The sequence below is a fragment of the Oncorhynchus gorbuscha genome, linkage group LG13 (genome assembly GCF_021184085.1).
Source record: "Oncorhynchus gorbuscha isolate QuinsamMale2020 ecotype Even-year linkage group LG13, OgorEven_v1.0, whole genome shotgun sequence".
In the NCBI taxonomy this organism is placed as follows: domain Eukaryota; kingdom Metazoa; phylum Chordata; class Actinopteri; order Salmoniformes; family Salmonidae; genus Oncorhynchus; species Oncorhynchus gorbuscha.
The window spans coordinates 69814442-69826852 of record NC_060185.1 but is presented as its reverse complement, the minus strand read 5'-3'; the positions used below and the strand labels follow the sequence as shown (position 1 = coordinate 69826852).

The following is a 12411-nucleotide window of genomic DNA, read 5'->3' as shown; positions in this document are numbered from 1 at the left end:
TTTACAGAGGGAGGAATTGTTTCCCTTCCTCAGACTTTGAATGATCGATTCAGATAAGCACTGGTCAATATGTAATCTGAGAGGCCCAGTTTGAAAGTTTGAGAGCCAAGATTTTCATCATAAAATGAGATCTTTGGAGGCTGTTGCAAAAGTATCTCCCGTAGACTGAGGAGAGTTGAACTAGCTTCCAAAAGGTTGAAGCTTTTGAAGGATGAGCTTGTCTGGAAAGTTTTTTATGAAGCTAGGAGTACTTGGTTTGATTATTGTTGCCCCCTGCTATGTGAGGGAATATATGATTGTGCACTGAACAAAAATATAAACGCAACATGGAAAGTGTTGGTCCCATATTTCATGAGCTGAAATATCCCAGAAATGTTCCATACGCATGCCAAGATAATTCATCCACCTGACAGATGCGGCATATCAAGAAGCTGAATAAACAGCATGATCATTACACAGGCGAACCTTGTGCAGGGGACAATAAAAGGCCCCTCTAAAGTATGCGGTTTTGTTACACAACACAATGCCACAGATGTCTACAATTTTGAGGGAGCGTACAATTGGCATGCTGACTGCAAGGATGTCCACCAGAGTTGTTAGCAGAGAATTTAATGTTAATTTCTCGATGTCCAACCGGCCTCACAACCGCAGACCAACCGTGTAACCACACCAGCCCGGGACCTCCACATCTGACTTCTTCACCTGAGGGATCATCTGAGACCAGCCATTCGGACAGCTGATGAAACTGAGGAGTATTTCTGTCTGTAATAAAGTCCTTTTGGGGGGGGGCACCCCTGCCCAGTCATGTGGAATCCATAGATTAGGGCGTAATGAATTGATTTAAATTGACTGATTTCCTTATATGAACCGTAACTCAGTAAAGTCGTTGAAATTGTTGCATGTTGCGTTTACATTTTTGCTCATTATAGATTTGTAGCTAAACCCCTCATAACATTCACATTTTTATGAATTTAGTCGACGCTCTTATCCAGAGTGCCCGGCCCAACACTTTTAACCGCTAGGCTACCTGCCGCCCTAAGCAGAATGAACTCCAATACAGAAGATATAACCAACAATACAACAGAGTTTTTTGAGGCCAAATGTATTCTTTATTAGTCTGTTTCTGTACAAAAACTACTGGATCACAGAAAGAAACATGCATCTATTTACAGCATGGTCAAAGACAGAAAAGGAGAAGCTGGAGAGATCCGCCCCTCATTTGTATTCTGAAGACATTAATTAAACATTGTGCTTTGATACACTTTGATGGTACATTTCATATTTCACATAGATGCAGTACCTCTCCCCTTTTCACATTGAATTAAACATTGAGAAAGTACACTTTACAATTTAAAAAACCTCTGCTGAAAACCAGGGCAGCAAAAAGCAAGCTTTCTACAACTATGACAAAACATTTTTTTAAATCAAGCTATTTAAAACTCAGTATATGGATGGAATGGATACAGGGAATGGGGGTGAAGGGGGAGGATTGTGAAAAGTCAGCCAAGATTTAACTTGAAGAGAAAACTTGTGTTTTCATTGAAAATGGGTTTAGAACTCCATGATATTGAATTCAGATGTTTTGTGAAGTGTACAAGTGCACTCTAAAAGACATTCTATGAGCTGGCCTTCAATCTCGTAATTGAAAAATGGCTTTCAAAAAAGCATTACAGATTTTTCCGCTTTTTTTTTACAAGCCCACATTATGACTACAAGTTGATGCCGCCCAATGATTGCCAATGTATGGAAATCACTGCACAGAATTAGCACACAATCAAAGATTTAATCAGGCTCATCATTGATTTGTCACCTATTGTCCACTATTAAACAAGATATGTGGACATTTGGAGAAGGAAGTGCCCTCCAACATATTCCAGATTAAACCACATCCTCTGCAGCTCAAATGACGGGCCTGTGTTATTAAATTAACCGAAAGCATCAAATTAATGACAACTTAGAACTAATGCTTAAACATCTGCAAAAGCATAACTCAAATTAACCACACTTCAATTAGAGTATCAAAATAATGAAAATGCATGAAGTTGGATCATGTTCTATTGCAAAGGCATCAATTATGTCTCGTGTTCTTTTATGTTTCAAAACCATTCCACTGAAATGTGGAGAGAGAACTTGCATTGCAGTAAATACAAATTGCATAAGTAAATGATAGATTGTGTGCAACGGCAATAACACCACCACCACCAAAAACACTAACACCAAGGTTCCTTGAGATAGTTGAACCCTACACTTGAGTGGTCCTTCTACAGTTATTGAAGGTTTACTTGGGTTTCAACTTCGCAGCTGATTCGTACAGGCATGTGTATTCCATTCATTCTCACCAAAACACAAGGAGTAGGCTTGGGTCCAAATAACATGGGAAAGGAGTTGAATTCTAACCAATGAACTAACGGAGGTTTATGATAGAAGAGTTTTGGAACTAGAGACATTCACATGACAATGACCTTTCCATTTCAGCCACAATGACAAAAATGTGAATCCCCCCAAAAAAACATCTTGGTTAATATTTGTACTAGCTTTTGTCTTTTGCTTTTAGTTTTTCTTGCTTGCTAAGATGCATTGCTCTTGTAAGTGCCCCAACTAAAATAGTGCATTAAGAAATAACCATGATAATACACATTTCACAGTAACACAGAAAAGACAAGAAGAACGGGGGGGAAACACAAATGCTGTGTACAAAAGAAAAGTTAAATATAGTATCGGAAATGCATTTTTATACAAAAGTGGTGGAGCATATATCCTGCTTTAAAAGACAGGGTGACCATGTCATGTTTCAACTTTTTTCGTTTTTACAAAAGGTTTGTTCATCTCCTTTTTCAATCTTTTTACAATATCTAAAAGGTATTGAGACATCGAATGTGTTTACATGTATATTTGAGACTATCATTCAGGCCAAAATCACAAAAGGAATCCCAAAACATACTTTATAAATACATACAAAATAAGCACAATCAGAAGAATAACAAGAACTCTGGTACCTAAATGTGATTAAAACTGCTGCAAGCATTTCTGGTTAAAATCTATCAATCAACACACCCCGGAAATATATCTTTTGTACTGTGTTTCAAAAATGGTAGACATCCAAAACCTTTGATCCTCACAACCTTGGGCTGCCCTGGCATGACTCTGGTAGTGGGCAAATATTAGTATAACATTTGCTTTTCTCTCCTTGGCAGAATGTTTGCCAACCCTTTCTTTAGATTAGAAAATTACTGCATTTCCCTTTAAATATGATAAACACACACATTATTAAAAGCTATGGTACACAAACAAAAATGCTATTAGACTTTGACATTAGATCTCAATGGTCTTTTGAAGCGGGTTTTTTATAGACATTGGGGGGAATTTTCATTGAAACTCCCACCTATTTTGAGTCTGACAATTGACGGAGAGTTTGATATTCTTGGATTCTGCACTTTCTCCATAGCTGACAGTTTTGAACTGTGGGCCTTTCCACGTTCCCTGCTCACAGTGGTTATATGACTGAAAAGGAACTCGGTTCATTATAGAAGATCCAGTCAAATTACTTTTCTTGTTTAGGACTCAGGACAATACTCACACCACAAGGATTAACTACCTGCCTTTCAAATCCACAGTTTATTATTCGCTATATTTTCAGATGAGCTTACCCTTCACACATATATATGTTGGAATGCTATCCATTGGGCAAGAAAAGTCCCAAAATGCAAAGCACAGAAGGTGACGGTGAACTCAATTACTGAACCAACACAAACATACTCTAGTGACATTTTACGGGTTATCGGTTACTGTAATTTTCTTTGTTGTGCTGTTTGCTCTGTTTCCAGGAGTGAAGGGGCTTCATGGTCCTGTTTTGGAGATTGATGAGCTTTAAGCTTCTGTTGTAGATATTCTGTGAGCCAGTGGAAATGTGATCTGTCTGGCAGAAGGTCTTCTTCACATAGGTGGGACTATGAGACCTGCCATGGCTGAAAGACAACAGACACGCTGGTTACCTATAAATGTGGCGAGATGTTTTGTATCCATAACATGTTTTGCATCTATAACATTGAAATATAATGTTGTAAGGATACATATCCCATAGAAAATCATTACACACCCTCTTAAATGAAAAGCCGTGTGTTGAGGTAATTATGATATGCATATGGATTTGCTGCAAAACCTAAGAATGACAAAATTATATTTTTCAAATATAATAACTTTTCCAGTCATGTTACATTTAACTAAGGCCTGGATTCAATCTGTATCGCTGAGGTTCGGAGTTATAGTGTGATAGAAATGTAAAGGCAATGTTCCCGCGTTAGCTGAGACTGCATTCACGGTTAACACGACATATGTCGGCTCAATCGGAAATGACCTTTACATTCCCACCGCACAATCTGTAACGCTTCAGCCATGCATATTGGATCGAGCCCTTATAATCACTCTATGTGAACAAAGATTCTCAGCCAAATGACTTGATTGTGATGAATGTTTTGAAAAGTCACTCAGAGCCAGAAGTTATGGATCAACTTTGACCTTCAATCCACTACTAACTCAGGTCATATCATTTTGTTGTGTGAGTTCTAGCATAACAGGGTATCCATGACATGCCCTTTTCTAACAGTGACCCAGGCAGAAGTGGGCGGGACTGAGGGGCGGGATGCTCACCCTGTAGGCTGCTGCCATTGGTGGTGGTGCAGGTGGGGGGCGGGGAGGTCTGTGGCCGCACGACAGGGGCGAAGGCGCTCTTCTGTTTGACTGCAGAGATCATATGGACAGGAGAGAATGAATAAGGGCCTATGGGTCCACCGGAGAACAGAGGGATGGAGGAGGAGGAGGAGTAGGAGGAGGAGGGGGAGGTGGTTGATCCTAACGGAGAAGACAGACAGACAGAGGTTGGTGAGTGAGTGGACTGAGATGAGCTGTACAGTGAGGGCATGCATGGGGGCTGAGGAATGGATGCCTGCCTGAAGAAGGGCCAAGGTCTGGAGTAACATGCTCGGAGTAAAAGGTGCTCAATATCTGCAAGTTGATCCATAACTTGAAGGCCCATTTTAGACTTTGACACAAACAATACCTTGTTCTTGAGGATAGCAGCAACCTCCATCCATGTTCACAAAACAAATATATGTGTGTGTGCGTGTGTATGCATGTGTGTAGAATGTTAATGGCTGAAATGCTGACTGTGATAATGAAGCAATTTAATTGAAAGCACAATGCATTTGATACCCCATTCTCCCCATACTGGCTTGGTTCATTTCTGTACCTATGAGTTATCGCATCTTTATTCACAAGACATATGAATCCAGTAAAGTATGAAACCCTGAAGCAGCATTTAGCCTCATATCTCACAAATACAGAAATTCAAAATGGAAGTCTAAAATCGATGACAAAATGCAAATTGTATGTATCCCTACATGTGAATAGTTATTTTGTTTTTATCTTCCTTGAACTATTAACGTATTCCTGCTCTGTAAAGTCACAGTTAACATGTTTTGTTACTGATCCAACTGAATGGGTTTGGCCCATAGCATGAATGAATCTATGAGGGTGTTAGTATGTTAGTAGTGTTAAGTAATGAAGGAGATGGAACAAGGTATTGGCAAAGCAGATGAAGACTTGTACAATGCATATGGTATAGACAGACAAACCCAACCTTTCCCTTCAGTAGACAATGCATATGGTATAGACAGACAAACCCAACCTTTCCCTTCAGTAGACAATGCATATGGTATAGACAGACAAACCCAACCTTTCCCTTCAGTAGACAATGCATATGGTATAGACAGACAAACCCAACCTTTCCCTTCAGTAGACAATGCATATGGCAGACAGACAAACCCAACCTTTCCCTTCAGTAGACAATGCATATGGTATAGACAGACAAACCCAACCTTTCCCTTCAGTAGACAATGCATATGGTATAGACAGACAAACCCAACCTTTCCCTTCAGTAGACAACAATAGACAGACAAACCCAACCTTTCCCTTCAATAGACAATGCATATGGTATAGACAGACAAACCCAACCTTTCCCTTCAGTAGACAATGCATATGGTATAGACAGACAAACCCAACCTTTCCCTTCAGTAGACAATGCATAACCTTCCACATCAAGTGTCAGACAAAAATCCACTTTCAGTTCAGCATCCAGAATTTACAACTACTGGGACACTGTTATATATTTGGGAGACTTTGCTCTGTGATGCTGTAGCCTAAATAATAAGCAATTCAATGAGTCCCAGAGGTTGACAGTTAGAGTTCAAGACTTTCTCTAAAACACCTGTGACCTCAGAGCAGAATCGTGACACTAAGCATGTTATTTGCAGAGTGGTGAAGGAGAAATCAGGGACAGAGACCCTGGAGGGTTCTAGCACTGAGGGAGAGAGAAGGAATCCCAGTGATGTCATCTATGAGATGTGTGTGAGGAATTCCAATGTAGATCCTTCAGCAGGTGTCCTCAACACCAGTCCTCTAGAACGCCAGCGGATGCCTCCACTGAATTGACCAATAGTAAACTGACGTCTATTATTTAGTCTGTGAGTCCACACACTTGGCGCCCCAGATTTAAATCAGTCACTGAGTAAACGCAAAGTAAGAGAAGCGCTAGCAGACACTGCGTCCCACACTGCATCCCTCCTGGACTGAATCAGAATACTACTGTCCAAATGAAACCGTGTGCTGCTATCCCACCACGTATAACTAACCAAATGATCCCCCAGTGTTTTGTTACAGTGATGATCATTGAGACCAAATACGGCTGTACTTACTTGCGTAGGGGGAGTTGGCGGCAGAGCCGTTGAGGAAGCTGGGTGAGCCTGGCACCCCCAGGTTGGTCATGCCCGCTCCGTAGCCGTTCATGGTGGACGTGATGGTGTTGTAGTTGGACTGCTGGGGCGTGGAGCTGGGGACGTAGCCACGGGGCGATACACTGTTGGAGTTACGGGAGTAACCTGGACGAAAGGAGGAAATGCTATGGTCAATCCAATGTGATCAAGATCTGTTGCCGACCTCGAACAGCATGGGCCAAATTCCTATATAGTAAGTATTAAGAATTGCATTGCTCTCCTCCAGAACTAAAACCACCCCTCTCCCCTCATTGTATGAGCACAATTCCCTTTGCACTTCAAATCTGAACAAGGGTTAATAAATATTATGTCAGAAGTGATAAAGCATATGTTCGATTTGGTAAGAGGGGGGCTTTCCAAAATGCAACCGTATTGTAAATGTCCATGTTTCTCCAATGCATTGCAGAGTTGAATCAGACAAAGTGTGGCTTTTGCGAGGGATTGTCCATGCTGCCACTCCCTCCACCGTTGTTTCTGACATGTGTTTCCCATTGCCTGCACTCTCCCTGATCCCAGGGCAGAGCTCCATCAATTGCTCTCCTGCTGGGAATTGCGTTGGCTCAAACCAAAAAGTGGGAAAGGGAGAGAGAGTGGGAGTAGGGAGGATAAGGAGCGTGAACTCTTTGAATTATTGGTGACTTGAGGAACCCTGGAGATCCTCAAGGAACCCCTGGAGTTCCTCAAGGTTCATATTTGCACCTTTGGCTAGGTAAGGGATTCTTGGACGAACCTTTAAAAGTTCAATGTAGCAACGGATTCCTGAAGGAACCCTGGAGTGGAGGCTTGGCTTAGTAGTTTTTTTTTTGGCCACCCATTAGAGTAAATGTCATTCCTGTTAACTGTTTTGTTGTTAAGGTTGAACAATTTTGTAACTTCAAAGAGGCTAACAGAGGTGTGAGTTCCTCAAGAGCCGATGCAAATCCCAAGATTGGACTAGTTACCGCTTTATTACTGTATGTAATCAGCAATGTTAATATTATTAATATTATATTAGAATATATAATATGCATAAATATTCAAGAAACATTTTAGTTTGCAGTGTACCGACTTAACATGAAGAACAGGAATTACATTTATGCCAAAGGGTGACCAAAAATAAATATCTGATAGCCACGCCTCCAATCTGATAGGCTGCCACCTCTATAATATATTATTAAATAGGTTCAAAATTGAACCACTCCCATCACAAAAAGTTTCCAGGTTGAACCTTTACACAGGGGTTCCTTGAAGACCTTTGTCAGAGGGGTTCAACCTTTTCAACTGGAAAGGTTCCACCAACTGGAATGGTTCCGTCATGAACCCAAAAGGTTCTTCCAGGCCCCTTTATTTCTAAGAGTGTGGGAGAGAAGGAGAGAAGGAGAGAAGGAGAGAGAGGAAGTTTGAGCACACTGTGCTACTTGGCATATTGTGCCTTTCTCTCTGGCCTCCAACTAAGCCCCCAAGTTGGTGCAAGCGCTAGTGCCTCGTGTAGGGGAGAGTGCTATAACGAAGGGAGCACGGGTATTCAATACATCCTAGATGAAGGCCAATCAACTAAAGTCTCTAGGTGGTATCGGGGGGAGAGGGTTAAGGCAACTCCACTCCTCTATTGGGGTGAGACATGAAGGACAGGCCTAGCCTAGGGGGAGCAGTCAGTAACCCTATCCAGAAATCGCTGACTGAGGCAATGACGAGGTCAGCCTCTGGAGGTCAATGAGACCGAGACGCGCCACAATGTAGTTTCCCTATTTGCTCCAGAGGAAACTGTCAGCATAAAGTAAAACAAGTGGAGTGGATGCCTGTTTTAAGACAAATGCCAGAGGAGAAATTACATAATCCATTTTGCTGTTGATGTAAAGCAGATCCATAACGCTGGTCTGGAATTGATTCGGTAAATTATATTCCTCATGCGTTTGATAAGGCTCGGCGTATGATCTGCCCTGTATATTAAGGTTTTAATCATAGTGCGTCCTTTCTAGGAGCACAAAGAGGCATTTCATAGTTGTACAACAGTAGGGGGAAATAGTCTGATTCTGGGTTGTAATGTTCCAATGATCACGGACATAAAATATGGCATTATGTATTTTCACGATTTGCTGCAGTCCTGTTCCCATGACCTCATAGATTCCTGTAGGTGTTCTCTCTTATGTCAATGTGAAAAGCAGACGGGTGGAGGGAGGGAGGGATAGAAAAAAGGGGAACTAGAACGCTGAGGTGTCAGGGGAGAGAAAACAGCTCTAGATATCGCTCGCATTTCCTCTTTCTATCCATATCCTCGACTCCGACGTGAGCCAATGTGTTCATCACACGTTCAGACATATTTCCTGTGCATCAGTCACAGAGCTGCTTTATCAAAGGAAACAGCCCTCTCTAGGATAGTGTGTGTGTGTTCGTGTGTGTGTGTGTGTGCGTGCGTGCAGGTGTGCGTAGGGGGCTTTGCATTATAACATATGCTTAATGACATGCTTATGCATTTTTGAAAGTAGTGATTTCACAGTCAAAGCTGTTAAGAGAGACACACAAACACACACTGCTCCCTGACACCTTGACCAAGCTACTGTCTCTGGCTGTAATTCAGTATCTAAACTCTGGTTGTTTTATTCATGCCACATTGTCTGCATTTCTGAACTCATTATCACCTCCCCTTCTCATACACTCCCAATGAATAGTGACAGGGAGCTGGTGTCACTGTCTGCCACACACACACACACACACACACACACACACACACACACACACACACACACACACACACACACACACACACACACACACACACACACACACACACACACACACACACACACACACACACACACACACACACACACACACACACACACACACACACACACGCATGCTTGGATCTGAGGGAATGTTTCACTGAGTGGATGTATGCACAGAGGGCCAGACCTGGTGTATATGGCTACTAAAAGCAGAGGCGCTGACAGACACTAAAGTATCACTACAGGATAGCCAGGATACGTACAGTGGGGCAAAAAAGTATTTAGTCAGCCACCAATTGTGCAAGTTCTCCCACTTAAAAAGATGAGAGAGGCCTGTAATTTTAATAATAGGTACACTTCAACTATGACAGACAAAATGAGGAAATAAAATCCAGAAAATCACATTGTAGGATTTGTAATGAATTTATTTGCAAATTATGGTGGAAAATGAGTATTTGGTCACCTACAAACAAGCAAGATTTCTGGCTCTCACAGACCTGTAACTTCTTCTTTAAGAGGTCCTCTGTCCTCCACTCGTTACCTGTATTAATGGAACCTGTTTGAACTTGTTATTAGTATAAAAGACACCTGTCCACAACCTTAAACAGTCACACTCCAAACTCCACTATGGCAAAGACCAAAGACCTGTCAAAGGACACCAGAAACAAAATTGTAGACCTGCACCAGGCTGGGAAGACTGAATCTGCAATAGGTAAGCAGCTTGGTTTGAAGAAATCAACTGTGGGAGGAATTATTAGGAAATGGAAGACATACAAGACCACTGATAATCTCCCTCGATCTGGGGCTCCAAGCAAGATCTCACCCTGTGGGGTCAAAATGATCACAAGAACGGTGAGCAAAAATCCCAGAACCACACGCAGGGACCTAGTGAATGACCTGCAGAGAGCTGGGACCAAAGTAACAAAGCCTACCATCAGTAACACACTACGCCGCCAAGGACTCAAATCCTACAGTGCCAGACGTGTCCCCCTGCTTAAGCCAGTACATGCCCAGGCCCATCTGAAGTTTTCTAGGGAGCATTTGGATGATCCAGAAGAAGATTGGGAGAATGTCATATGGTCAGATGAAACCAAAATATAACTTTTTGTGTTTGGAGGACAAAGAATGCTGAGTTGCATCCAAAGAACACCATACCTACTATGAAGCATGGGAGTGGAAACATCATGCATTGGGGCTGTTTTTCTGCAAAGGGACCAGGACGACTGATCCGTGTAGAGGAAAGAATGAATGGGGCCATGTATCGTGAGATTTTGAGGGAAAACCCCCTTCCATCAGCAGGGGCATTGAAGATGAAATGTGGCTGGGTATTTCAGCATGACAATGTTCCCAAACACACCGCCCTTGCAACGAAGGAGTGGCTTCGTAAGAAGCATTTCAAGGTCCTGGAGTGGCCTAGCCAGTCTCCAGATCTTAACCCCATAGAAAATCTTTGGAGGGAGTTGAGTCCGTGTTTCCCAGCAACAGCCCCAGCAACAGCCCCAAAACATCACTGCTCTAGAGGAGATCTGCTTGGAGGAATGGGCCAAAATACCAGCAACAGTGTGTGAAAACCTTGTGAAGACTTACAGAAAACGTTTGACCTCTGTCATTGCCAACAAAGGTTATATAACAAAGTATTGAGATAAACTTTTGTTATTGACCAAATATTTATTTTCCACCATAATTTGCAAATTAATTCATTAAAAATCCTACAATGTGATTTTCTGGATTTATTCTCCCATTTTGTCTGTCATAGTTGAAGCGTAACTATGATGAAAATTAGAGACCTCTCTCATATTTTTAAGTGGGAGAACTTGCACAATTGGTGGCTGACTAAATACTTTTTTGCCCCACTGTACATTGAGCAGAAACATTGGACTAGCAATCACCACATAACCACAGGGACACCAATACACAGAGAAGGGGTGAGAGGATCAGAGGGTGGAGGGTGAGGATCGTGGGGTGACGGGTCATGGTGGGGGGTTGCAGCACTCACCCTGGTCCCCCTGCGAGGCCTCAGAGATGTTGACTGCCAGCTGGCTGCTGAAGGAGTTGACTCCCATCATGCCGGAGTGAGCTGCCGACCCGCTGAGCGAGGGCAGCTGGTTGTGGCTGCGGGGGACACTGTACAGGGCCTCGGTCAAGTCCGCTGCCCGCTTCAGGATGATCTCCTGGGGGAGGGAGGTAGCGGGGAAAGGTGGAGAGAGAGTTCCATAGGTGATTGTGAGTTTAGGTCGTAAAAAAGGTTTTGTAATGTACGGCCTCTGGCAGTGTATTTTTGGTGGGTCATTCAGATTAGATTATTGTTGAATATTGGAGTTTTCACAGATGATAGACTCAAGATAAACTACTAATTCTGATATATAGATACTGTACAGATTGTTTTTCCCTGGCTTCAAAATCCGTTAATTTAATATGTGTATGATCAAAGCATTTTAAAACTCTGGGAAACTGTGTTATCTCTTTACTAAAACAATCAAATAGGAAAATACATCTGAATGTTCACTTTTTTTAGTTCATTTTTTTTGCAATAAAAATGGCTTATATGATGACATACCTGATTATTGTGGGGCATTCCATACAGGGCCTCTACTAAGTCTGCTGATCTCTTTAACAGCACTTCCTGAAACGACATCACATCGCATCTTTACTGTTGACTTCAGTTCATTTAGATTCAAACGTAATATGCTTCACAGTTACATGAAAGATTCCACACTCATCAAAACTTCTGGATCCTCTAAATTGTTGAAGGTTAGTGGTAAAATCTAGGAGAGTAGACATTTACATTACATTTAAGTCATTTAGCAGACGCTCTTATCCAGAGCGACTTACTGTAGAAAATAAATGTTTACTGCTTTTATAAACCCACAAATCTAAAC

The 12411-nt window shown here is 42.0% G+C and overlaps 1 protein-coding gene across 9 annotated transcripts in view; it reads right to left on the bottom strand.

Annotated features, from left to right (window-relative positions):
* Positions 1–1092: 1092 nt before the first annotated feature.
* Positions 1093–12411, bottom strand: part of LOC123993439 (transcription factor COE3-like) — a 107300-nt gene continuing 95981 nt past the window's right edge. For 2 of the 9 annotated variants that reach the window (XM_046295593.1, XM_046295594.1), the window contains exons 12-17: positions 12090–12155; positions 11529–11703; positions 6750–6932; positions 4648–4848; positions 4097–4159; positions 1093–3965 (exon numbers count right to left, since the gene is read on the bottom strand). In XM_046295593.1, coding sequence (XP_046151549.1) covers positions 4101–4159; positions 4648–4848; positions 6750–6932; positions 11529–11703; positions 12090–12155 — 684 coding nt within the window. In that variant the 3' untranslated portion in view covers positions 1093–3965; positions 4097–4100. The remainder of the gene's footprint in view (positions 3966–4096; positions 4160–4647; positions 4849–6749; positions 6933–11528; positions 11704–12089; positions 12156–12411) is intronic. The other 7 variants (XM_046295596.1, XM_046295595.1, XM_046295598.1 and 4 more) reach the window with 5 other exon arrangements.